Source organism: Phalaenopsis equestris, unplaced genomic scaffold (genome assembly GCF_001263595.1).
Source record: "Phalaenopsis equestris unplaced genomic scaffold, ASM126359v1 Scaffold000759, whole genome shotgun sequence".
Classification (NCBI taxonomy): Eukaryota; Viridiplantae; Streptophyta; class Magnoliopsida; order Asparagales; family Orchidaceae; genus Phalaenopsis; species Phalaenopsis equestris.
In genome coordinates this window covers 112999-137567 of record NW_018165199.1, presented here as the reverse complement: position 1 = coordinate 137567, position 24569 = coordinate 112999, and the positions used below count along the sequence as shown (strand labels likewise).

The 24569-nt window shown below is 35.9% G+C and overlaps 1 protein-coding gene across 1 annotated transcript in view; it reads left to right on the top strand.

The window, feature by feature from the left end:
- The first annotated feature begins 4151 nt into the window (after nucleotides 1–4151).
- LOC110030748 (GDT1-like protein 1, chloroplastic) overlaps nucleotides 4152–24569 on the top strand; it is a 60301-nt gene continuing 39883 nt past the window's right edge. Inside the window, exons 1-5 of the mRNA XM_020733638.1 lie at nucleotides 4152–4401; nucleotides 8230–8308; nucleotides 9787–10053; nucleotides 16621–16674; nucleotides 22470–22531. Coding sequence (XP_020589297.1) covers nucleotides 4262–4401; nucleotides 8230–8308; nucleotides 9787–10053; nucleotides 16621–16674; nucleotides 22470–22531 — 602 coding nt within the window. The 5' untranslated portion in view covers nucleotides 4152–4261. The remainder of the gene's footprint in view (nucleotides 4402–8229; nucleotides 8309–9786; nucleotides 10054–16620; nucleotides 16675–22469; nucleotides 22532–24569) is intronic.

The window sequence follows — 24569 nt, the reverse complement described above, 5'->3', positions numbered from 1 at the left end:
GGAAAACACCTGAATGGATTTCTCCCTTCCAGAAGGAAGAGATAAAACTCTAGGGCACTCAAAGGAATTCTTCTTCCTAAGAAAACCTAGCCTCCAACCATCTCCAGATGCCTCCCATCATTCCAAGAAGCATATTTATAACCAAAGCTTCAGAGAAGGCAAGAAATCTTCCAATATTTAAAATTTGTGTACTCAATGTGCCTATGCTTGATTCGAACGCATTGAGTCTAGTTTAAGGACAACATTGGTGACCCATATGTTGGGCACGCGTGCACTGCTCCTTGGCTTGGTATAGGGTGTAGGGGTACGGAGTAGGTGGCGTGAGTGCGTTAAGTTTGACACGGGTGCCCTCCTTGATAACGAGATGGGTACTCCACCCACTCTATCACGCAAGCTAGCTTCATATGACCCAGATGCAGAAGCTCTCCATTGTGATGGTCGGACACAAGTGTGCTACATCATTGGCGTGAGTGTGTCGGTTCCATTTTTATCCTTTTTTTTGCTTCAAACTTGTCTCTTTTTCTTCTTCAAATGGCTTAAACCCTGTAACTAGCACAATATGCCAAAAATACATTTCCCAAGTACTATCATACGGTAATATAATTTGGAATAAACACACATTAACATGTAACATTGTCCCCCATGTGATGCAAGCCTGCTGAAGCGTGCGAAAAAATGGGAGGGGGCACATAATCTCCCCATTAATTAAATTTTTAATATTCAACATGGACCATCAAAATTTTCTTCTCTCCTACCATATTATCTTCAATGAAGTGACATTCACTATGAACTGCCTTTAACCTAATACATAACTCCAAGTTCTATAATTTCAATCCCATTGTTTCTCCTTCTCCCTCATCCAACATTTCTACCTCTCAATTATGATCTTCTATTATAATAAATCCAATGTATCAACACTAATATCATATACCCACTTAATCAAGCTCTCCATCCCAAATCATTCCATGAAATAACATACTTAACTCTCCATGTAGTTACAACCCCCAGGTCAACTCAGTACAAACCACATAATGACTTTATCTAATACGTAATCTCAAAAATCTAAGTCCATCTACAAGCTCTCTGAAACTCTATCCCCTCTAGCTGATCCAAACTATTACATGAAAATTGTTAAGCATTATTATTTGTAGAAGGCTATGTGTTAAGATTTTGATGCCCTATGACAACAATGTACAAAGGTCCTTGTTCATTCTTCACCCAATTAACAGACCCTTGGATACACATGGAAATATAATGCTAAACTCAATGTTGATGATGCTCTACCCCCCATAATGCTCAACTAGTCACTCAATTATAACTATAAAAGTATAGTATATGTATTTTGCATAAACACATTCAGCCCTGTCGCAAAAATGTTACCCATTTGCATACTTTTAACCAATGCTCTTCATGGCAACTACCAAATTCTCCAACTTAATGTGTCCAACACATTCCTTCATCACCACCTCCAAGGCATATTTTGCATGTAACAAACATCTAGTTTATGTGATACCAATCTTTCTAATTATATGTTTGCCCTTAAAATGGTAATCAATAGACTTGAATAAGAATATTTTCAACGGGTTTCTACCCTATCAGGTTATCTTATGCAAATTGTGTTCCAAACCAATTCATAGTTAATCCTTCATTGCTCATATGAAGCCAATAAATAAAAGGTATGTGTCTACCTCTTCATTTATGTATGTGACATTCTAATCACTAAAAATAACCCCATATACATTTTTGTTTACATGAAAACCTTCACAAAACCTTCCATATGAAACAATTTGGAGCCTTCTCATTCTTTCTTGGAATCCAAATTCACACCACACCCATAGATCTATATTTTAGTAAAAAAACAAAAACATGCTCATGATTTATTACAAAAGGTCATGAAGCCATATATTATTTCATATAATTTTTTTAGGGAACGAAGCAACCACTATCTCTGACATTTACTAAGAGCATATACTTTAAAAGCAAATTTTCACAAAAAAAAATAATAAATAAAAGTTGCCTACAATGGCATGGCTTTCAATTTTTTTTTTAATCAGCAGCTTGCCCGTAATTGGTGGAGCAAGTCCAATGTAAAATTAGAAGATTTTTTTATGAACATTTATTGATCGATTATAAAAAAAATATTAGTAGAGTATTTCTACCTGTATATTCATTTTGCCTATTATTTATAGTTTGAACATTAAAATCTTGATTAACACTGTATTTTTTTTAATTATTCAAGTGATATAAAATCTTAGTGTTTTTGAATTTATAATTTATCATTTTAAAATTATATATAAAGTTGATTTAGTCTTTTTTTTGTTTAGTCCAATTGACTATAAATGAGAATGTTGAATCTAGACACACCCAAAGTAAAGAGTGTAGTACAGAGTGAAAAAGAGAGAAGGAGATTAAGAGAGAGAGAGAGTGTGTGCGTGTGTTCACATTAACACGACTTTTGATAGAGTAACTTCAGTCATTTCTTATTCTAGAAATAACCACATATTTATGGATTTCAGAGGTATCTAGTGTAAATTTACATGTTTGTTCCTATTTTAATGGGGGTGTTACAAGATATTATGTCATATTTTCATATTCATAATCGACTTCGGCACCTTGCATTTTGTATTTGTAATTTCTTGTAGAGGGACATCTGATGACCTGGTAACCTTATAGTTGATTTAGTTGAAAGCATTTGGTCAGCATGCAAACATTTGGTCACCTGAATGGTTGTCGGTCTGCCCCATCGAGAGAATTTTGAGGGAAAACCCTCTTGTTGTTAGGGCAAACTTGGGTCATCAGACAAATGTACCAACATGATCTGATGGGGAGCTTTTCTTGGACAAAGAGCATTCTCAGAAGATCAGAAAGAGAGGCCATTTGGCCATTTTATGAGGAGTTCTAGAATTGGTTGAGGAAGCTGATTATGAACGGCTATCCCTCAGATTGGGCTCCTTCTATTTATTCGTTCAATTTTGCTTCCACTTGATTGGCTTGGAGTTTTGACCAAAGGAAATGACACATTGTGTTTCCATCTTTTGAGTATCCTGATACACTATCATTTGGTGTTCATAAGCAAGAACAATTGAATTGAGTATGGGCAACTACTTTGTCTGATGACCCAACGGAGCGGTACCTTGCCCTGAACATTATACAACGACATACCTTGAAGGCAGTGTATTGAGTATGGGCAACTACTCTGGTTGCAATCATTCTCGGTCCTTGAGCAACAAACATTATACTTCGAGAAATTGTGTAATTCTTTTCCACTTATGGGATAAGAACTTGTACGTGTCTTCTTTGATTCATAGTAGATTGTTCTCACAGGGCTAGACCCCGAGATTTTTTCTCTTTCCAAATTTTCCAAGTAAAAACTTTTGGTGTTTCTGTCACTTTTATCTAAATGTGGGCTGAATTCACATACAATACTATGACGACAATTCCTTACTCTATCACCGCAAATTCTCTAGCATGCACCAAACAATTTTAAAACTATAAAGTAATAACCTTTGATATTTGAGTGTCATGATAAATTATTTGAGAACCTAGTGAATGCAAAACCTAAAAATTAAGTTGCATTATAAGTTTTGAAACCCATTATAAATGTAGATAGTTAAATATTAAATTTATTAATATATAACATTTAGAATTGGCAAAAAAATTTTTGGAATGTCGTCCATGATTTTAAAAGTTGAATATAATTTATTGCCCTCATGGATTCAACAATAAATTATTTTTATTGATTCGATTCAGACTCGAAATTATTTCTTCACGAAATTAGGATGTCATCCCTTAGAACCAGAGTTTAAATCATTGAATTGGTTTAATTTTTTTAACAACTAATTATTTCAATATGAATCAATTTTAATTTTTTATTTTGATTAAAAGACTTGAAACAGAAAATTTAAATTGAAAATGGAGATATATAATGCCTAAAAACTTTGATTTGAAATATTATTCAAAATATTTGTGAGTAAAGTATTCTTCATTAAAATATTTTATGTAACATAATAAAAAATAATATTATTAAAAAAATTACTTTAAAATAATTTGAATATTTATTTTAACTGGAGCATCAAAATAATGGACCGTTAAATCTTTGTTCTGTTCGCGGTTTAATGTCCGGTTCGATTTACCACGCACTGAAAATTTCGTAAAACAAAGCTTATCGTGCAATCGCAAGGGAGAGGCTGGGAAACCTTCGACGTCGTTTTTTCTCTATTACGTTTCTCTTCTTCCTGCGGGAGCAAGGGCTGGAAGAGAGATGAAAACCCTATGTCTATGCGAGGCCTTAACGGGACAATTTCCCTCGTCATTCAGTCATATGAAGTTATGGAAGCCGCCGAGCTTTGAGTTTACGTCTTCCTCGGCCTCGAAGTGGCGCTCTGGCTGTAATTCATTCAAGTAAGTGTTCTTCCCGAGTCTTTGTTTGATGCTGTGAACTTTGTGGAAGGAAACAAAGAAAGAGCTGAAAATCTCAAACCATTCGTCGCTGATTCATAATTAATCCCTAGATTACTTGTTCCTAATTTTATTTTCATTATTTTACTGATATCTAAACAAAGCCTTCTAGTCCTTAGTAAGCGGTGAACTGTAGTTGTTTCTTGCTTGTTTTTGGGATCATCAATCCTGGTAATGGTAGCCCTGAGGGTCGTGTTCGGTTTCAGGGAAGTGAAATCAAAGGGAAATGCCTGAAGAGTTTGTGGCTAGCTCTTTTTGATTCCTTGTGTATGGGAGTGTAGCTGGAGGCACGGCAGTATACTTGTTTGTCCTGAAATGTTTGAGCGTAAGAATGATTTACAATTTTCTTATAACTTGGAAGTTTCTAAAAGGCAAAGCCCGCTGTATCTTGACCGGGCTATCTTAAGAATATGAATACTTCGATTCGATGGAACTAGTTCGATGTTCGTGTGCAACAATAAAATTTGGAAAATAAAGCGATTTTTATAAGAAAATCCTACAAGGAGGACTAAAGGACTGATTGGTTCAGACAGATGTCAGTTTTATTAGACGAAAATGCTATCAATTAAATATTTTTTTGTTTAGTTTTGTGTTATTATATCTACAGATGCAGGATTTTTTATATTTGTGAAGTATTAAGGTGACTAAATGCTTCATTATCCAGAATTCAATGTCTAATTCATAGAGACCTTGTTTTTGCATTAGCCATTTGCAGGCTTGACTCAGGATCTGAATATTCTTTATGTATAGGAGAATGCTACCTCACCAAATTATGGCTTAAGAGTCAGATGGCGTACTAAGGATGGCTACCAAATTCCCCAGCTCAATTGACTTGCCGAGTATGTATAGCCAAGTACGAGTGGCCGAGTACCAACCATCGGGTACAAATAGTCGAGTATTAGCGGCCTAGTACAAGCCATTAGTTAGCCTATCGTGACTTCAAGTCCAGATTTATTTATTAAAAATGCCAAAGTGTATGGAAACTTATAATCATTTGTGAATGGATTTAGTTTATTATTAATATTATCAGGAATATTGATGTGATTGTGGATGGTGAGAATCATCTCTTATAAACTTTTTTGTAATACCATATTGTATCGAAGAAATATCTTATGCTTAGAAGATGTTTTTCATTTATCTCGTGATGTAATTTTTAAGCTTTAGTGTGTTGGTGGACAAAAATAGGGCTAGGGATTGTTCAGGAGGGAAAGACCTATGGAGAAAAGGTCTACCTCTAAAGGCAAATCTATTGTTAAAAGGCAAATCTATTGTTAAGGGAAAAAAAAAAAAATTCTATTGCTGGTAGTGCACATCACAAGAGATTGTATGGCTTTGAAGAAGTGAGAACAATAGATAGGTAATTACTATTATATGGTTAAAGCAATATATGCGAACATGACTGATATAAAGTTTGGTGATGTTTTTCTGTGTCTGTTAGCTATGGGCATAATGATCAGTGGGGCTCATCTCAAAATGATTTTTTCACATTTCATGATAGATTAGTATTGTTCCTACAAACCTGCTATCTATAAATTGCTTTACCAAGTCCCATAACTAATCAATAAACTTTTTCCATTGGAAATATGTGTTTCATGATCATAATACGAGCCATTGATCTATTCCCCACTATTTTGTTTTACTAGTGGAATATCTGTCTTGGTCACCAACATCATCTTAGGGGCTTCACTTATCTTTCTTTTTTATTTTTGAATTTGAGTATGAAGCCTGTGAATATGGTAAAATTCATCATGCCACTTCCTTTTCGTTTAATACTTCTCAAGTGAGTGCTTAGTTTGACTTGGTCCATTAAAATATATGGAGTCAAAAGTTCTGTCCTTCTATTTGGATTTTCATTTTTTTGGTTTTCTATTGATGACTACAAGTTAATTTGGGTGTGTTTATTTAAATATTTGTTTGAAGTCTTCACTATATTTAAATAATTATATCAAGGGCTAAATGTTTTGAAATATTTTGATCAATCATATTCATAAATATAAATTGTCAAATGCTCTTTAACTAATTTATTAAAAGTTTAACTGTCATGCATAGTATTTTATTTTTATTTTTATTATTATAATTTAGAAATGGGAGTATTGGCTAGTTGTTGTAACTCATTTTATTTTAAATTAACATTTCATGTTTAATAATTTTGATTAGAAGATGTTTAATAGAGAAGGGAATATCTATAGAAAACGCTGACTACTTGATTGATGCTTGAGCATCTTCCGCAATGATGTGTTATCACGAGTGTTGGGGCGCATCCAAATGGTCCGGTCCAATGTCCGTAAGAACTAGCTTGCTCTTCCAAGTGAGTACCGCCTCTTTCAAGTAGAGGGACCCACTCCTAGTTATCCTATTACTATAATCTTGATTCCTATAATTTAGGCTTTCAGTTTTGATTGTGTTTTCTATTACGACAGCTGCTGGTGTTGCTTGTCTTTCCTGTCTAGGGCTGTATCCAAGGGTGAGTGGTGCTCTTGCTGTACCTTGTTCCGAGGTATTGATTATCCTCCAAAGGTTAAATGGCATTCCAATTTTATCTCGCTCTTGAGGTGGTATTGATCTGCAAATTTCCCATCCTCGACAACCTCTCCTTCGTTGTTACCGTCGCCATAACTACTGCAATCACCCCCAAAGACAACACTTTTGCTATTTCCTGCTGCCCCCATACCTCCTTATTGCCTTTCTAAACCACCTACCAACCTTCTAGCCCATCTACCTTATACTCACCAGTCGTCCCGCTTTTCCACATTGCTATTGCCGCCCCTTTCCCCCTTCTCCCTCGTTGTTCTACTCCCAAACAACAAACTGCTACTATTTGGGCTGCCTTCACTTACTGTACTGCTGTTCAAGCAATCCATAATGGCTGCCGCCTTCATCCACAGCTCGGAAGCCTCTTCCCTACCTTGTTGCTATGTCTCCAAACCTCCTAACGACAATCACCACCTGAGATTCACTCTAGTTGCGTGTTGTGTTGTGTGTATTGTTATTTCCTGATTCAGTTGCATAGCTGTAATATTTATTTGATTTCAGTAATAAAATTTGCATTTTTCGTTGGTATTTGGGTTAATTCTGGTATCACTGACTTAAGGTAAATTTATAATTGCTCTAATTTTATCTCTCAGCAGTAATGACTTTTTTTTTACTTTTTGGATCATTAAATAATAGTGATAGAAAATACAAATCGAAAAATTTGATTTCACCATCTAATCTTTTATTCCCATTTTGGTTAATGCCAAATCTTGGGCCTGGTCTTTATACACACACACACTCTCTCTCTCACTCTCGCTGGCAGAAAAATTAGGGCTCAAAATATCTAGTGCAAATTGACTCCTTTTGATCTTTTATTTATAATGATTTGTTTGTGAGAATTCAAAACAAAAATTAGATTGAAGTTTATCTATAACAACAAAATTATAAATGTCTTTTGAACCTAAAATTATCCAAAATCTTTTTAAATAAATTGCTTCTTATCCATAAAACCATCTCCTTGAAATCTCATGCATGTGAAGGAATAAATTTAGATCCGTATCCTAACCCAAAATTTCTCCATGACTTGTAAAGATTTAAAATTTTGGGCGTTACAAATTAATAAATGTAGGTCCTATCAGATCCATCCTTAGTAGAAGGCAATCAAAAATAAAGTATTCTCATTTCTCCCACAATCAAGTATAAAAAATTAAGCTAAACTTTTTTTATTTTAAAGTAATTCAATGAAATGGATTGCTAAAAATTTTCTATAATATTGTTGGGCAAATGATGAATTTTCAGGTTTTCAGTACAAAGTATTAAACATATGAAGGAAGAGATTCCGTCATCAGGGCACATTCACGGAGAGAAGCGTGATATGGTACCTTTCTAATCTCATGTTATGTGGTTTCTAGTAGTTTTGAACATTTTTTTTTGCTTTTGATTCATTTTTTGTACTTTTAAACTTTTTAAGAGACTTCTGCCTAGCGTATTAGTTTTTGTGGCTTCTATTCTTTGCGTTATAGAAAAGTGTTATTATATGCGAATTTTTGTGAATTAGATGCTTGTCTCTGGAAGAATGAAGCCAGCTTTATTTTGTTATACTTATCATTAAGGTTATTCTCTAGAGAGTAGATCCCATATTTTAAAGTAAGGGAAATTTACATGCATGGCAATTCTTATGTATTTACATATCTAACACCCAAAATTTGATATTTACATTTATAGCACTTTGGTGTCATAAAATTATAATTGAAAAGGTGTATTCACTTTAGGAAGATAGTGATGGTGGTATTTTTGGTGAGATGTTGAAAATTTGAGTGGTATGCATGTAAATATGAATGTTTAGGTGTTAGATATGTAAATACATAAGAATTGTGTGGTATGTATGTAAATGCCCCTTACTTTGCTAAACCAGATAAGAATTGCGTGTTATTCACTTTAGGAAGATAGTGATGGTGGTATTTTTGGTGAGAAGTTGAAAATTTGAGTGGTATGCATGTAAATATGTAAATATGAATGTATGCATGTAAATATGAATGTTTAGGTGTTAGATATGTAAAAACATAAGAATTGTGTGGTATGTATGTAAATGCCCCTTACTTTGCTAAACCAGATAAATTTGACCTTTTTGATTACTACAAATGTGATGAAGTAGGATTTCCACAAACGGTTCAGTCTGTTTCATTTAGCATTTAAGATTACTGTTTTAAGAGCAGCATCATGAAATTTTCTAACATGAGGAGAAGGCGACAACTATTATGGCAACCATTTTTATGCTTTGTTTGATTGCCTTCCATCTAATATCAATCAAAACTACTTTTTTATCGGCACATTGTTCCATCATTTCTCAAAAATTGGTTAATCTGATCCCTTCTTTCAGTGTCTGCACTTTGGTCCATTTAACTTATAGAAACTGCCATGAAATTATCCAACACATCTATCTGGTGACTTCAAATAATTAGCATGATATTTTTGGTATAAAATAGGCCTTACAATTTTGTAGAATATTACAGAAGCTTCTTATATTAAAGAAACTAAGTGAAACTATTTTATAACAAATAATTTACTTCTTTCCTCCTTTACCTGATGCCTGATGGTTGCTTTTAAGGCTAGTTTTTATATTTTCAGTAGTGGACTTTATGGTTGGCCGTAAAATATGAGGCCAAAAATCTAATACAGTTCTTCAAAACTACTATTAATTATCTTTGGTTGCTTAAATATGATCTAGAGAAATGAAATTCTATAGTTTGATTTTGTACTGACCGTAGGCTACTATAAAATTTTCCACTTTTCACTTTTATAAATTATCTCCCAAAAATCTTGGCGTTTAGATTGTTTGTTTTTGCAATTCTGCAGAAGTTTAGATGCATTAAAAAGTCTGAATTTTTGAATCTGGAGGAGAATAAAGTTGGATACTTGATTGATGAAATTCAACAAATCATAGAGAGGCATCATATGGTTTCATTCCCTAAATTTCATGCTGGATCAAAAATGGCACTCCTTATTGGTATCCTCACTTTTCAAGCATATCAGCAGGCGATTGCTGCCCCAGAATTTAGTCACGGATTGCCGTCTCTTTCCTTCTTTGAGGATCTGGGTGATATTAATACAGGTTTTGCTTCAGTTAGGAAAGCTTCCTTGGTACTTTGTTGTAATTTACTTGCTTAAAGAAGTCATGACTGCTGTTCCATATTCTTTTTTTTTTTTTTATTTTGATAAAATTCATGCCCTCTAAAGAACATTTTCTTGGTAGAAAATTGTTAAAATTATTTTTTGCTCTTTCATATGACTATTGGGAGTATTTTTTTAATTAATTTAGGCTTTTTACTAGTAATTTTTAAAGTTAACAACTGTAGTTTTAAATACACTTATTACTGCGTTTAATTTTGCTGCTACAATTGAGATGTTCTAGTAGATTATAATCATATTGGGAACTTGAACATAGCAGATAACATTCGGTCGCTGTTTTATTTTGGATATAGCTTGCTGCAGTAAAAATTTAGTTCCTGCTTACAAAGGGTTTATTAGGGATCATTTTTATTTTTATTTTTTTTTATTTTGAGAAAATGTTAATCAGGTGTATTTTTAGCATTTTATTTTTTATTTTTAAAATTGAATTAATCTTCTTTTTAACAATACTCAAAACAATGTTTTAATGTTTTGAGTGTTTTAAAAAATAACCACTACTAAGAAATATGTTTTATTTCAAAGTAAAACATGAATAATAAAAAAAAAAAAACAAGAGATAAAAGTGATCCCAAATGGCCTCCACCTCTAAATTTAAGGTTCCAAGTGTTGGCTCCAAATAGTTGTGCCAAGGCTAATGATGGTGATGACATTGAATAGCAGTTTGTCATGCTTTCATCTAGTTTAAATAATTAAAATAGTGATAATCTACCATTCCTTTTGTGGTGTGTTTGGGGCTGTACATTCCACAGGCTTAGATTTTGGTTTGACTTATTTTCATTGTAAGGCCCATGAGAGCATTGTCGGTCGCCAAATTAGAAATTATAGGCCGCCAAAATGGATATCCCAACGCCCGATTTTAAAAGATGTTTAATTTAATTTATATATTTAATTTGAAAAAAAGTAATATTTTAATTTTTTGAAATACAAGACCGAACCGATCTCATATCTGCAATAGTTTAAATGATCGAGCACAACACCGCAAGTGATACATCTATCCAGAAGAATATACATATTACTTGCTAGCGCGACTCGATTAAATAAACTAAAGATTTAATGACATCCGTTTTAGTTTGCGAACATTTATGTTGACCGACAAGTTCCCATATTTAATACGGGAGATTAAATATGAAATAAAGTTTATTTTAAACTGAGTTCTTAAGTTCCTTATAGAGTCAAACTCTTATAGTTAATTACATTTTAAATGAACGAAGTTACTTAAGAAGACTCTCGATTAAGATCAGTGATTTTGTCTTCAAGATTGTAAAATTTAGGTTTTCAATGATAAATATGAGGAAATCAAAGGGAGAAAGGGCTCAAAATATTAACAATTATTTTTTCAGGAGTCAATGGAGTGAAATGTAGGGGATGTCACAGATCTAGGGAGAACCCCGGTGACTTCCTAACTATCCTACGGTTGAACCTTAACTCTAAGGAGATATCCTACGCCTCGTCGTTGTGGTCTCGATCGTTGCCCTCCGTCCGCTTGCTTTCACGTCCTGCTTCCTGGGAAGACTACTCTAAGCTCCTAACAGATCAATTAGAGGCTCAGGGTTGTGGTGTGTATAAATGTACAGTTGTTGGGTCAGTGGCTCACTATAGGGTACCTCCTAAACCGGGTGTCCTACTGGCCTCTAACCTAAAAGTCCTTTGCAAGTCTGTAGAAACAACATGAGTTATAAAAGGGAACATGCAATGTGACACAGTAAACAATAAACAATAATATTACAGGAATGAATTATGCGTATACACCGGAAAGGGTGCAGTAGCAAAAGTAAACGCTGTAAACGTGAAACAAACCTGTATACCTGACAGGTTGGCAGCTCCTGAAAGAACTCGAGAAAAGGCGGCAGATGCCCCAAAGTAACTCGAAGAAAACCGTCAAAAAACACGAGGAAAATCCGAGGAAAGGAAATCACAAGTGCTTTACAAAGATTTCGATAAAACCGTAAGAAAACACATAAAGATCCAATTTCGATAAAAAAAAAACTTAGAAAAACACCCAAAAATCCGAAGAAAGAAAGAAAGCCGTAAGCATTCGGGTCGGGCTAGACTCAGAATCAGGTATTCTCGAGGGACTCCGAAGGCAACTATTGGTCACCCGTATGTATAGAGCCCTACATTCAACTAGAAAGTTGTTTTACTATATCAACTCCGGTGGATACTCCTTAGCCCAATACCGACGATTGACAGATGGACAATCAAATTTTGTTATTTAAAATTTATATTTTGGCATGCATATGTGGGTTTCATGCAAGAAGAAAAGTAGTATCAATTTTTGGTAGTCAAAATATTTTGAAAGTAGCGTATCTATTCTTATCGTATCTGCTCTTATCATTTTTTTATTGAAAATATGATTATCTACAAGTCAATTGCACCGCTGGGGCTAGGGCCACCAACAACCTAAAAAGGCAAGGGTGCCCTGCTAGTCTAGTGTCGGATTCTGGAATTGGGTCCTGATGTTGTAAGATGGAACATTATTCTGCTCTACCACCGAATGTCTTTATCATCAAGGCCTAATACCCAAAAACGACCGTCCAACTTACGACCTTGCTCGATGATTTCACATATAGCCATAGCTATATGAATGCACTTATGTTTCGAACATAAGCACCTGAAACTCAAACCATGAAGCAAGGAAAAATGAACCAAAAAATAAGAAATGCAAAAGAAGACCAACCCGCCTCCAAAGACAATTTAGAAGGAAAAGTCAAAGTGGTAGGAGGATTAACCTAAAACATCCAACTGGCGGGACTTCTCAAATGAGCAATGAGATGGGCACACTCCCCAGTTGCTAACTCCGACACACATTAAAAGACCTATTATAGAGATTTCCGGGCTGTCACCAAGCCTTACCCAAAATGTCAAAAGAAACTCTCCCATTTTTTTTCTCCTTTCTCTCTTTTTTTTTTCTCTTTTTTTATTGAAATCAATTCGGCCTCGAGAGTTGAGCCCTGAATTCTCTCCCAACATTTAATAGATCATTCCTTGAAAAGGAACATTTGAATTCGTCTAAGCATAAGGATTAAAGCATTCCGTTTCACCAACATTAAAGCATTCATGAGGTATGAGTCCAACACAACATCAAAGAATCTTCCAACATTCAATAGATCGTTCATCGAAAAGAAACATCTGAATTCTTCCAAACATAAGTCCTCCAAACATAAGAATTAAAATATTTCAATTCAGAAGGGTTAAAGCACTCAATTCCACATGAAACCAACAGATCCAGTGACGTACAAACCCAACACAACACAAAGGAAAGCCAAACAGGTGCTCACGGCCAGGGGCAGCAGGGGAGCTAACAAACCCAGCACAAACGTGGGAACTACCAACAGGTGCACAAAGGAACCTGCACAAAGGAACCAATAGACACAAACAAAGGGCTCTCGGGTAAGAGCAGCAAGAGGAGCCACCAAACCCAAATCAACAACCACAAGCTCACGGGTAGAAGCAGCCAAAGGGGGAAGCCACCAGTTCCAATACAAAGAGAACCACAAACAGGAAGGCTCACGGCCAAGAGGAGCAACACAAGTCCCCAAAACAAGGCTTATAAGAGTTTGATAATCAAACATCACCAACTGCAGGTGTCTCAAATGAGTGAGGAGCAGCGAAGAACAAAGCAAAATCCCCTAAAACAAACTTTTTCAAAAGCTCAAAAAAAAAAAAAAAAACAACATTTCATCCAACATATGGTTTGAATAGACGGGCATCAACAATGAATAAAACCAAGCCCCTACAACAAGCTCTAAAAAGCATCAGAAAAGCGAATGCCAGCTGCACAAATATTCGAACAGAGAAGGCAGCCACAGGGGGGGATAACAGGAAATAAAACTAAGCCCCAAAACCAACTACTCAAAACACAAAACAGATTCCAGCATGTATTCAAACAGGAACAATAAAAGGAGCAAAACCGAGCCACTAAAACAAGTTCCAGGTGCTTTCAAAAATAACGTTCGTGCACGAGCGGAGATGGGGAGGTGTGGGGGGGGGGGGGGGGGGCAGCTAGGAAATAAAACCGAGGCATAAAAAAAAGTCCCAAAAGCTTTAAAAGACTAATTCTCCATCCAACATGTATTTCGAATTGGAGAGTAATAAGGAGCAGGGAAACAAAGATGAGCTCTCAAAACTAAAAATTTCCTTCAGCATACATTTTGAAAAGGTTAAGTAACAGGAAACAGAGAAACACAAGCAAGCCCACCCCCCCTAACATAGGCAACTTTCCCTTCAATACTAAATCAACTCAGTAAGGAGAAAAGAGAGGAGACCGCAGCCTTCAACATACAGGTACAAAAAAAATAGAAGCTGAAGGAGAAGGCTTGCACATGTATAGGAATTAAAACATGCATTCCATAAACTACAACCTCCACTAACAGCATGAAGCGTACCAACTAAAGCCAACAGAAAATGTTAACGACTTCAGCTAGCTAAAGGTCCAACAACCAACAACGATTTAAGCATGATATATCAACCGAAACCATTAAAATCTCGCATGCATGTATTCCCTGTCGAGTAAAGGAGAAAACTACACAGCTTCTGTCGAGCAGAGGGAGTAGAGAAGAAGAGAAAATACCTGGCCTGGACCTCTTCCAAGCGACAAAAGAAAGCAAAAGCCCTTTCAAAACCCCAAGTACAAAGCTTTCAGCCGAGAAGAATTTTCGGCAGAGTTTCGCCACGCTCCAAGTTTCGTAACCCTACGACTTCCCGTCCCCGGGAGAAAGAGAAGCTCGCAGGACTTCTTTCAACAAAGCACAACACACAACCGAAAGAAAAAGAAATGCTGTAGCCGAGGCCACAGTGAAGAAAGATAGAGAAGGAAGAGAAATTCCCCCATTCGTGACCCAGGGAACACACGCACCCAGTCACCCTACCCCTAATGGGCTCCCGCGCAGCGAGAGGAAGCATAAAGCTTTGAAAAGAGGAGATTTCAAGCAGAGTACGTCGAGAGGGGAAGAGTCAACTCCTCGTTATGCGAAGGGAGTGGACCAACACGAAGGAAGGCACGATTAGGGCTAAATCCCGGTGATGAAACCGAGAGGAGCAGCGAGCGAGAGGAGCCTAGGCTTCGATTGGGGACCGAATCAAGCAAGGACCGCGACTAATTAAGGATTTTCCCCTTGATAAAAGACCCAAGGTATAAATAATGTTTAAAAAAATTCTCGAATTGTGCACCTCTTGCTCGTGCACAAAATCATATCGAAGTGGGAGTTCTTTCTAACTAAAGTCGACGTTCTACACGCGCCGGCGCGGTTCGTTTCGTCATCCGAGATTATCCGGACGACTTTGTCGACGATCGGGTCGAAAACGCTTCAAATTTGAATTCCTTTAAAATAATCACTTGTGATTGATTGTAGAGCCTCCTACTGGTGCAGGTGACCTGAACCTCGATAATTGTGTGCGTGTTGTGTGCACTGTGGTATTTGTGCATCCTGTAAGCGCGTGGAGATCACAATGAGTTTTCCTAGGGTTTCAGATCCTAAGGGTACTCGACTTGAGTTTCGTCGCGCTGGTTTTAATTGACTCAACTAAGCGTTGAAGATTTTAGATCCAGTCACATGAAACTGCGAAGAGTCAAGAAGTAGGTCGAATTTCTAATTGGTGTGGGCCCCAGGCTAGTTCTCTAAGAGAGTTGGTAAGAAACCCTAAAGGCTAGATCCTAGGCTTTAAGAAGAGGAAGATACCTCACCAAAAATGAGGTCAACAAACATAAGATTTAGTGCCCTATTGAATTGTTCAAATACGGGGTTGTAGGCCTTTTTTAATAGCCTAAGTTTTTGGATTAAACATAGGTTTGTCCGCTAGTATATGTCTTAAGGTTAATCTACCTTGGTTCCTCACTCCTTAACATGTGACATTAGAGTTGATGGTTGTGTTGGGATCACATAGTTCATGCAATTTTGGTTGTTATAGGTCTTGATCTTTTCTTGTTGATCAAAATCTAAGGTATGATGACTCCTATAATGGGTTTATGTTGTTTAGCGTGCTAAGTGCTTGAGGGGAAGTGATGGTTGATGTTGAGTCATCCACGGGTGAGAGTGACTGTATGACATAAGAGACTTTTGGGTTCAGTTCTGCAATGAATAGTTTTACATATCGAGTGGTTGCGACTTACTCATGCTTAGCTTTAATGTTGAAAAATGAGTTTAACCGCCGATATATTTTGCTCAACTTATGTTTGATCTAGTTCCTTACTCCCTAATGGTTCTCGTTTGGTTCTCTCTTTGAACAATGTAGTATTTTCTCATAAGAGAGAAAAGTGAATAATGAGGAATGGTATCCATTGTATAAATTACATGTCACCTGCTTAAAATTTAGTCAATAATTTGTTCTCTTTTTATATGACATTTTTGATGATTTATATTCCAACATGATCCTATTAAGAGTTTCATTCTTTGCTAGTTTATTAGTTGTATTCATTGTTCAGCTTATATTATGGCGCTTTACTCACGACGCTAACTTTACTGTTTTGATCAAACAGATGACACTTAATAATTTTCTTTGCAGGCTTTCTTGTTGATCTTTTTTTCTGAGCTAGGTGACAAAACCTTTTTTATTGCTGTAAGTGTATATTTTGTTGCTGTCTTGCTCTCAAGAATTTGACAAACTTTATCGCAGACAAGTTGGGCTAAAATAACATCGGCCTTTTTCCTAATTTTTATACCTTTTTTCTTACATCTTCTTTTGCATTTTATCTTCTAGATGGTGATTTTAATGAAAGTGTAAAATGTATTGTATGCTAAGCACCATTGTAATTTCTAGGTTGCAAATTAAAGACAGCATAGATTAAGGAAGAGCAGAGGTTTCTTGCAATATTAAAATGATACAAGTGCAAAATACAAGCAGAAAATGTTCATAATTATGTATTTCTTTCCAAATATTTAAAGTTTAGGTCATGTAAACAGCAAAAATTATTAGATGCTATTCTAGAATCTATTCTAGTATGTCATTGGATCTAACTAGTACAATAGGATATATTTGGCAAAATTTTTAAAATTGATATAGGCACTTTTAAAGATAAACTGGCGAAACTAATAGATATTATGTTTTATAGGAAGATAAATATCTTATGTATCAAGAAATTAAATGGTTAGAGAAAATGCTAAGGAGAGTAAGAGAGATCGAGAGCGGGAGAAGTAGCGGGAGAAGTCTTATGGTTATCTTACGAGATTCGAGTCCATTTGGAACTTCGAGTGCTATGGAGGAGGAAGATGACTGACGTGCGTCTAGGGCAAATGTTTGTGCTCTCATCAGAGTGAAGATGTCGACGACGAGTATGGGAAGAATGAATCGAGTGATCTCTGTGTTCGATTTGTATAGATGAAGGCATCAACAAGCTAAAGCCGGTGAAGGGGGAAGAGCCAAGCTTGGGAGCCGAAGCTGAAAGCTTGCAGGCATCATTGTGTTCATGCAGGAAAAGAGAACTCGAGCCCTAATAAAGGAGAAGAGGCTCTGCGTGCTGACGTGCAGAGGAAGAGAAGGAGAAGATGATCCTACATGCGGCGCCGCGTCATGTAAGAACAAGCTTCGTGCGTCTTTATTTTATGTGAAGAAATAAAAGGAGAAGAAGAATTGAGTAGAGAAGAGGTGAATAAGGAAGGAGGCGACTCATATGTAAGATTCTAACATGCATGTGGTAAAAGAAATAAAGGGAAGTTTATATATATATAGCGTTGGTGGCGAGGTTGAGCTGCTCCGCTAGGGTTTCGTCCAATGGCGATTCCCTTGCTTGATCTTTCAGCTTTACCATCTTGCTCGACGACGAATTCTGGGTTCGTCAATCTCTCCTGCGATTGTCGACTCCAATGCCGTCGTCACGTCTCGCTGCTTCTGTGGACGTCAAGCTGCGAGCCACGTCGAGCTGTGATTGACTGTCTCGTCTTTGTCGTCTCGTCGCTTTTGCGTGGTCGTCGAGCTGCGAGCCGCGTCAGGTTGTCTCGTCCTGTTCCTCTCGCTCTTGTTCGCTGCAACTGTTCCGCGACCTGCCTCGTCGAGCTGCGACTGTTCTGCGGGTTCGACAACTACAGTTTTTCGCTCTGACCTTTTGGCTCGCTATTTTTGCCACTGCCCGACTTTGGCAAGGCTTCTCTTGCTGTGATGGAGGTTCCTTCGTCTATGATTGAACCTGACAAAGTCTCCTTTATCCACGTGGTGGGTAATTCTCAGATGGAGACGACAATTGTCTTCTTTTCAAGTTATAAGGAGCAACGGGAAGGTGATTGCCCCTTTATCAAGATTGCAAGCAGGAAAAGTGGGAAAACAACATTTTTTTTCTCTGAGCTAGAAATTTTATCCCTTACTGATAAATTCAAGTTTGCTCTTATTAGAAAATTTCAGTGGGGACACCGACCTATGGATGTTATCAGGAAAAGTTTTGATAATCTCAAATTAGCAGGAAAGTGGAAAGTAGGGCTCATAGATGGGAGACACGTATTAATTCAACTAACCGTGCCTGAAGACTACAGTGAGATTTTTTCCAAAAAATATCTGAACATTGCTGGTAAACCAATGAAGCTACTCAAGTGGCCTCCTGATTTTGACCCCAAGCGCGAATCTCTTACTGTACCGGTATGGTTTAGTTTACTTAATCTCAAGCTGCATTTTTTTCATCATCAGGTTCTTTACTCTATTGGTGCCATATTCGGGGACCCTTTGAAGCTAGATCTACCCACTTTTAACCTAACCAAACCTTCTGTGGCCAGAATACTTATTGAGAGAGATATTACTTTACCTGATATTACTGAAGTCTAGTTGGACACAACTCACAATGGATATTGGCAACAAATTATTATGGATCATAAACCTCCTTATTGTTCTCATTGTATGATGTTTGGGCACAACTTTGATAAATGTTATAAGCTTCATCTTAATTTGAAATCTAAAGACAAGTGATAAGAATGGATCTGACCCCACTGCTTTGGATATATTTGTTCTATTTAAAGAGAAAACTACCACAAAATAGGTTATGGTGTCTGAGTTAATCGCCCCTATAGATCCTCCTTCTGAAAATACTATTTCTGTGATCGATGAGAAGCTGGATGGCCTGCTGAGCAACATACACTTTCAAACCCTCCTCAGTTGCAGGAAGCATTAGGTGAAGAGGAGCATTAGGGAAGCATTAGGTGAAGAGGAGACATTTCATGCTTCACACACACTTGAACCTACAGTCGTTGCAACAGTTGGCAATCATTCTTCTGGTGTTCATCAGCTTTTATCTGTCCGACATTCTGTTTACCAACACGATGATCAGATGAGTCAGTCTTCTGAGGATGAATGATAGGTCTATTCAAGGAGGAAGAAGAAGATTGGAGACAAACGTCAGCTTGGGATCCTAATGGATGATACTTTGGTTACTCCGGGAAATGACTCGGCACTCAACAATTTGTTATCTGGATCTCGCCCTAGAACTAGAGGCAGAGGCAGGACTAAACTGGCTCGTCCTTAGCTACTTCTTTTCTGCGATTTTGGTATCTTTTTTTTTTGTTTTTTTGGGTTTCCTGTATCTTTTCTCTTTTGGGGTGTTTGTGTGTGTTGTATCGTATGGGTAGGGTGCCTCTATTAGACCATCTCATACAACATTTATGTTTCTTTCCTATTTAAATATATATATATATATTTATATATTCAAAAGAATGACTAGAGGCTATTATACGAGCCTCCAACCATCTCTAATGTGCCTAACAATTTTAGTACCACCACTTTAAGGCCAATTGTGTCAGAGGGGATTCTAACCCCTGGCCTGAGGGGTCTTATACTGTGGATGTCAATCGGCATGCCTGGGTACGCGACACACACACACACATATATATAAATATTAAATTTAAGTGCATTTGAAATCAGGATCGAAGCTGTTAAGTCTCAAATTAGAGGGAGTTAGAGGTTAATATTTGTGCAAAAAGATTGAGATAATTGAGGTAAATGTTAGGGTTTATTTTTTTAATTAATGAATTTAATATATATATTATGTAATAAAATATTAATAATTGATTTATTTAAGCAAGCTTTAAGCTGTAGAAGTTATGTTTGGAAGGTAAAATAAAAAAGTCGCGACATTAAAGTTAAGTACTCTTACTTTTAAACTATATTATCATTTTTTTTCTCTATTGAACCAGTTACATGAATTGTTATTAATGCTTAATTAATTAAATTGATTCCTCTATGCTTAAATTTTATTGGTCATTTGGATATAAATACTTTAGTCTCACATTATGTAATGGTTCATGTATTATAGTAATAAATATTACATATTTAGTAATATGAAATTGTGAACGATATGGACTGCATAGATTGATTGTATGTATATGTTTGACTATGTCAAAGCCACCCGTTTATGATACTAGCAGGGAAACACTAAGGTACCCCTGCACGAAAATGAAACTTGATATTGATATTAAAGTATCTTAGCTGGTATAATTTTTAGACGGCGTAGTTGTTACCATTTTACAGATATAAAATGATATAAAAATATTATCATCATAGTAAAATACATTGACCATTATGAAAATCATGAGTGATCATATTCATAAACTATGAAATGCTTTATACTGATTTTTTAAAAGTTTAACTGAAATGCATATTATTTTATTTTTCAATGTGTTACTGCAGTCTAGGAGTGTGTGTATCATTGACTTTAATTAACTCACTGTTATGTTAAACTAACATTTCATGTTTAATTTATTGATTAAAGGAGAACAATAGACGAGACAATGTTTATAGAAGACGCAAACAACCTAACCAAAGGTAAATTTATAACTAATTTAATTTTAATTTCCAGTGGCTCTTTCATTATTAAAATGTTAGTATAGAAAATAAATATAGAAAAATTTAATTTCCATCTTCCGACTGTGTGTTTTTGTCTTGATTAATTTCATGCCGCAGACCGGGTTGTGACAATAAGAGCAAGATTGAGGAAGAGAGAAAAGTCTTTTTTTATTTTGCCCTAAGTTGATGCAAGTAAGAGGATAAGCAGCCTTTTTCTTTTGCCCGGAGTATTAAACTGATAAAAATGGAGGCACACACATGATATGGGTTAGGCGTACATATGCGGAATGATGGGAGACAAGATTTACATGAATTAATTCAATAAAGTAATATGGGTTGCTCTCGCAATGTGCCAAATGCATCGACTCAATTCATTTTGTGAATGGTTGTCATTTTGAGTGATTCTTGTGGAGGTAGATGTTTTTTGAATGAAATTTGTGCAATACTTCCATCCTTTTTCTTTGACATCGAGTTTAAATAAATCATTTGCATGATAAGTGTGAAGGTCAACAAATCCATTAAAAAATATGGTGCACACTTAAAATTAATAATGTTTATTGCAATCCGGTTGGCCGTACGAATCTTCAAAATTAACCTAGATGTTATGCTGAGGGTTTTTCTTTGCAGATTTTTTAGAATATTTATGTGCATCGATGTGAAGAACGAATTGTACTTTAGCATGAACTCTTTCAACATTTATATTGATCTTTGATTGGTGTTTCATCTTGCCTTGAAAATTTGTTAGGCCTTTGTGACTTTTCCTTTGAGCATAAACTAGTTTGAATCTAAGGTTGGATGTTAAATTTAAGTTTTTTGGCTTGGTTGTGATTGCTTGCTTAGTCAATGGAAGATGTGTTCTAACTTGAAGTACATGTTGAAGCTTGCTGATTACCCTCTGGTTAAGCATGGATGTAGAATTGGATTTTGTATAGCGAAGCTAATCCATATAGATTGAAAATTGGAAGGACCGCAAGGTTAATTGAAAGGATCTTGTGGCATCCATACTATCTACTGAAGTTCCAAATCACAATCTATATGTATAATTTCTTCTAGAAGCATTATGCAGGTGCAATTTTATAGTTGGCTCATAAATTCTTGATATTGTGAATTTGACAAAGCTCCATGCAATTTAATGTAGAACAATTGTATCGTATCCATAATTTCTATTTTTATTTAAAGAAGGATGGAATAATTTTGATTCTGTGATAAATTGGCATGGAAGAACCTATGATCTTGCATGTCACTTTCATATACTTTTATAGAAATGAAACTGCAGAATTAGTTTGTTCAGAATTGTTTTTCATTTATTTCCGCAGTTTTAATCTCTGAAGTGAATAGTGCAATCAATTTCTGTAAATTAGATAACTTATAAATTGTCTCTACGTTTCATTAACAAATGATATATATGCAACAAGCTTACTTTTTAGATTCAATCTTGAAATTACTGATTCTTATATGATTCACTATTTTATAAAACTGCATATGAAATTGTACATTTATTTACTAGTTCAAGGTATCATATCGTTTGAGTTCCCAATGTAAATTTGCTTGAGCAAAAAATGTACATTAGAATAATACTTGTTTATATTCTTTAGGCGCTTTTAGCTGCTCGGAATTCTGGTGGTGTTGTTTTTGCTGGTACATTTGGAGCACTTGCGTGAGTATCTAAATGCATAACAATCTTAGCACATCTTCTATAACAATCTCATGCACATTTTACTGAACTTTGTTGAAATCGTGGTTTATGTGCTTTACAGAGCTTAATAGGCATTTTGAGGCTTTCATATTTTTAAAAGCTTGGCGTATCAAGGTTTAATTAATGCTTCTAAGCTTCTCAATTTGTTGCATCTGTATAATAATTCTCAGCAAGTAAGCATTGCCCTCCCCTTCTTACCCATCCAGGCCTTTACTTGAGGATATGTTTTGAGTTTTTGTGATGCGGGGGTGAGTATGTACGGTATTTTGGGGCATGGTAGGGAACACTGACTGGGTCAATCCACTGTTTTGGTAACTACATATTTGACGTAAAATGAAGATTAACTTACTAAGTTATTAAAAGCTGGACTTGAATCTTCTGAACTTAAAAGAAAGGCCAAGTCAACAGATTGCTTATCTAAATATTCAGCATTGTATTATTATGGTTGTGGTTGAGATAGATGCATGAGACTCGAGATATTTCACTGGAGTGTATGAAAACAGGAATATAGGTAAACATTGGTTTATGTTAAGGGATTATCTATCAAAATCTATATAATAGATGATTTTCTTCACCTGTGGTTGTAGGCAAGTTTTACCCAATTACATTGAAGTATTTATCTTTAAACAGTGGTTGTCTCTTCTATCTTATAAGTTGCCTCCCTTACATAAATCACAAGAAGGATTAGATTTAGTGTAATAGTAGACGTACGATTCATAATAAACTGCAAACTTTACAGTTTCATCTCCTCATAAGATTAGCAACTGCTACCGGGCGCATGCTACTTTAATGCAGGAACAGTAAAAAAATGTAACATTCTTGTTCGATTACTTGGCACTCAACTTCTTTCAATACATAAAACATGTAATTTTTGAGTTATTAATATCTTTTTTTTTTTAAAGCGGAAAATGTTACATAATAAAATTGTTGTAGTAGAGAACTGCCTATAGAAAAGCAGTGAAATATTATACTTATGTTTAAAATAATATGTAGGCTAGGAGAGTAATTGTCTGAAGGAGAGAACAGGCCCATATTATGGCACCTGGTATGTCAACAATGCCATTGTCATTAGGAGAGTTATTGCATCTAGTTTGGAACATAATAAATTTGAGAGAATGTAGAAAGTTTTTATTATTTGCGCCTTAGCAAAAAATTAAAAAACAAGCTAGAATGTTTAATCCATTAAGTGTGGATGATTTTTCATAGAATCTAGAGAATGACACAGTTTGAATCATATATCACCTCTAGATTATAATAATCAAGGATAGCATTGGGGATCACAATAGTTATGTCACGAGAAAGAATGATGGTAAGCGTAGTTGATGATTGTGTATTCCAAAAATTAATGTTCGTCTCGAGTGTAACTGTTCTGCTACTTCGGGAAAGAGGAAATGAACAGTCGGGAGAGGAAACGAAGAAGCCAAGAGGAGCGAAGTTGGGTAGCCAAAGAAATTAGAGTGAAGTGGAAGGATCAGGAAACTAAGGAGGTCAATTCGCCTATAAATTGTTGCGAGACAGGGAGATCGGAAGGTAGAAGAAATCCTAACAACTTACCTGATAGTCGAACAACATGCGAAGGAGTGGAGGACAGTGTAGGAGAAGCCCTAGCCTGTGACAAGGAGGCCTGAGGAAGTATCGGCGTAGGGGTCGAGCAGTGGAAAGAACGATGTCGACTCCTCGAGCAGGACAGAGCTTGGCTTAGAGAAAGGAGTTGTGTTTGTGCAGGTAAGGGCTTTGATCAACCAGCAAAGAAGAAGAGGAAAGAAAGAAGCTTTGTAGAGGAGGAAGAGTCGAGCTCATGCGCTATCGAGCAGGAAGCTTGCAAGGGAGAGAACCGAGCTAGAGCTCTCTTGCATAAGGAAGAGCTCAGGTGCGGGAGGAGCTTCGCATGTTTAGGGTTCAACTCTTTGAGGTAAGATTTATTTATTTAATTATAAAACTATATATGTAAACCTGCTTAATTTTCTATTCAATAATATATATATATATATATATATAT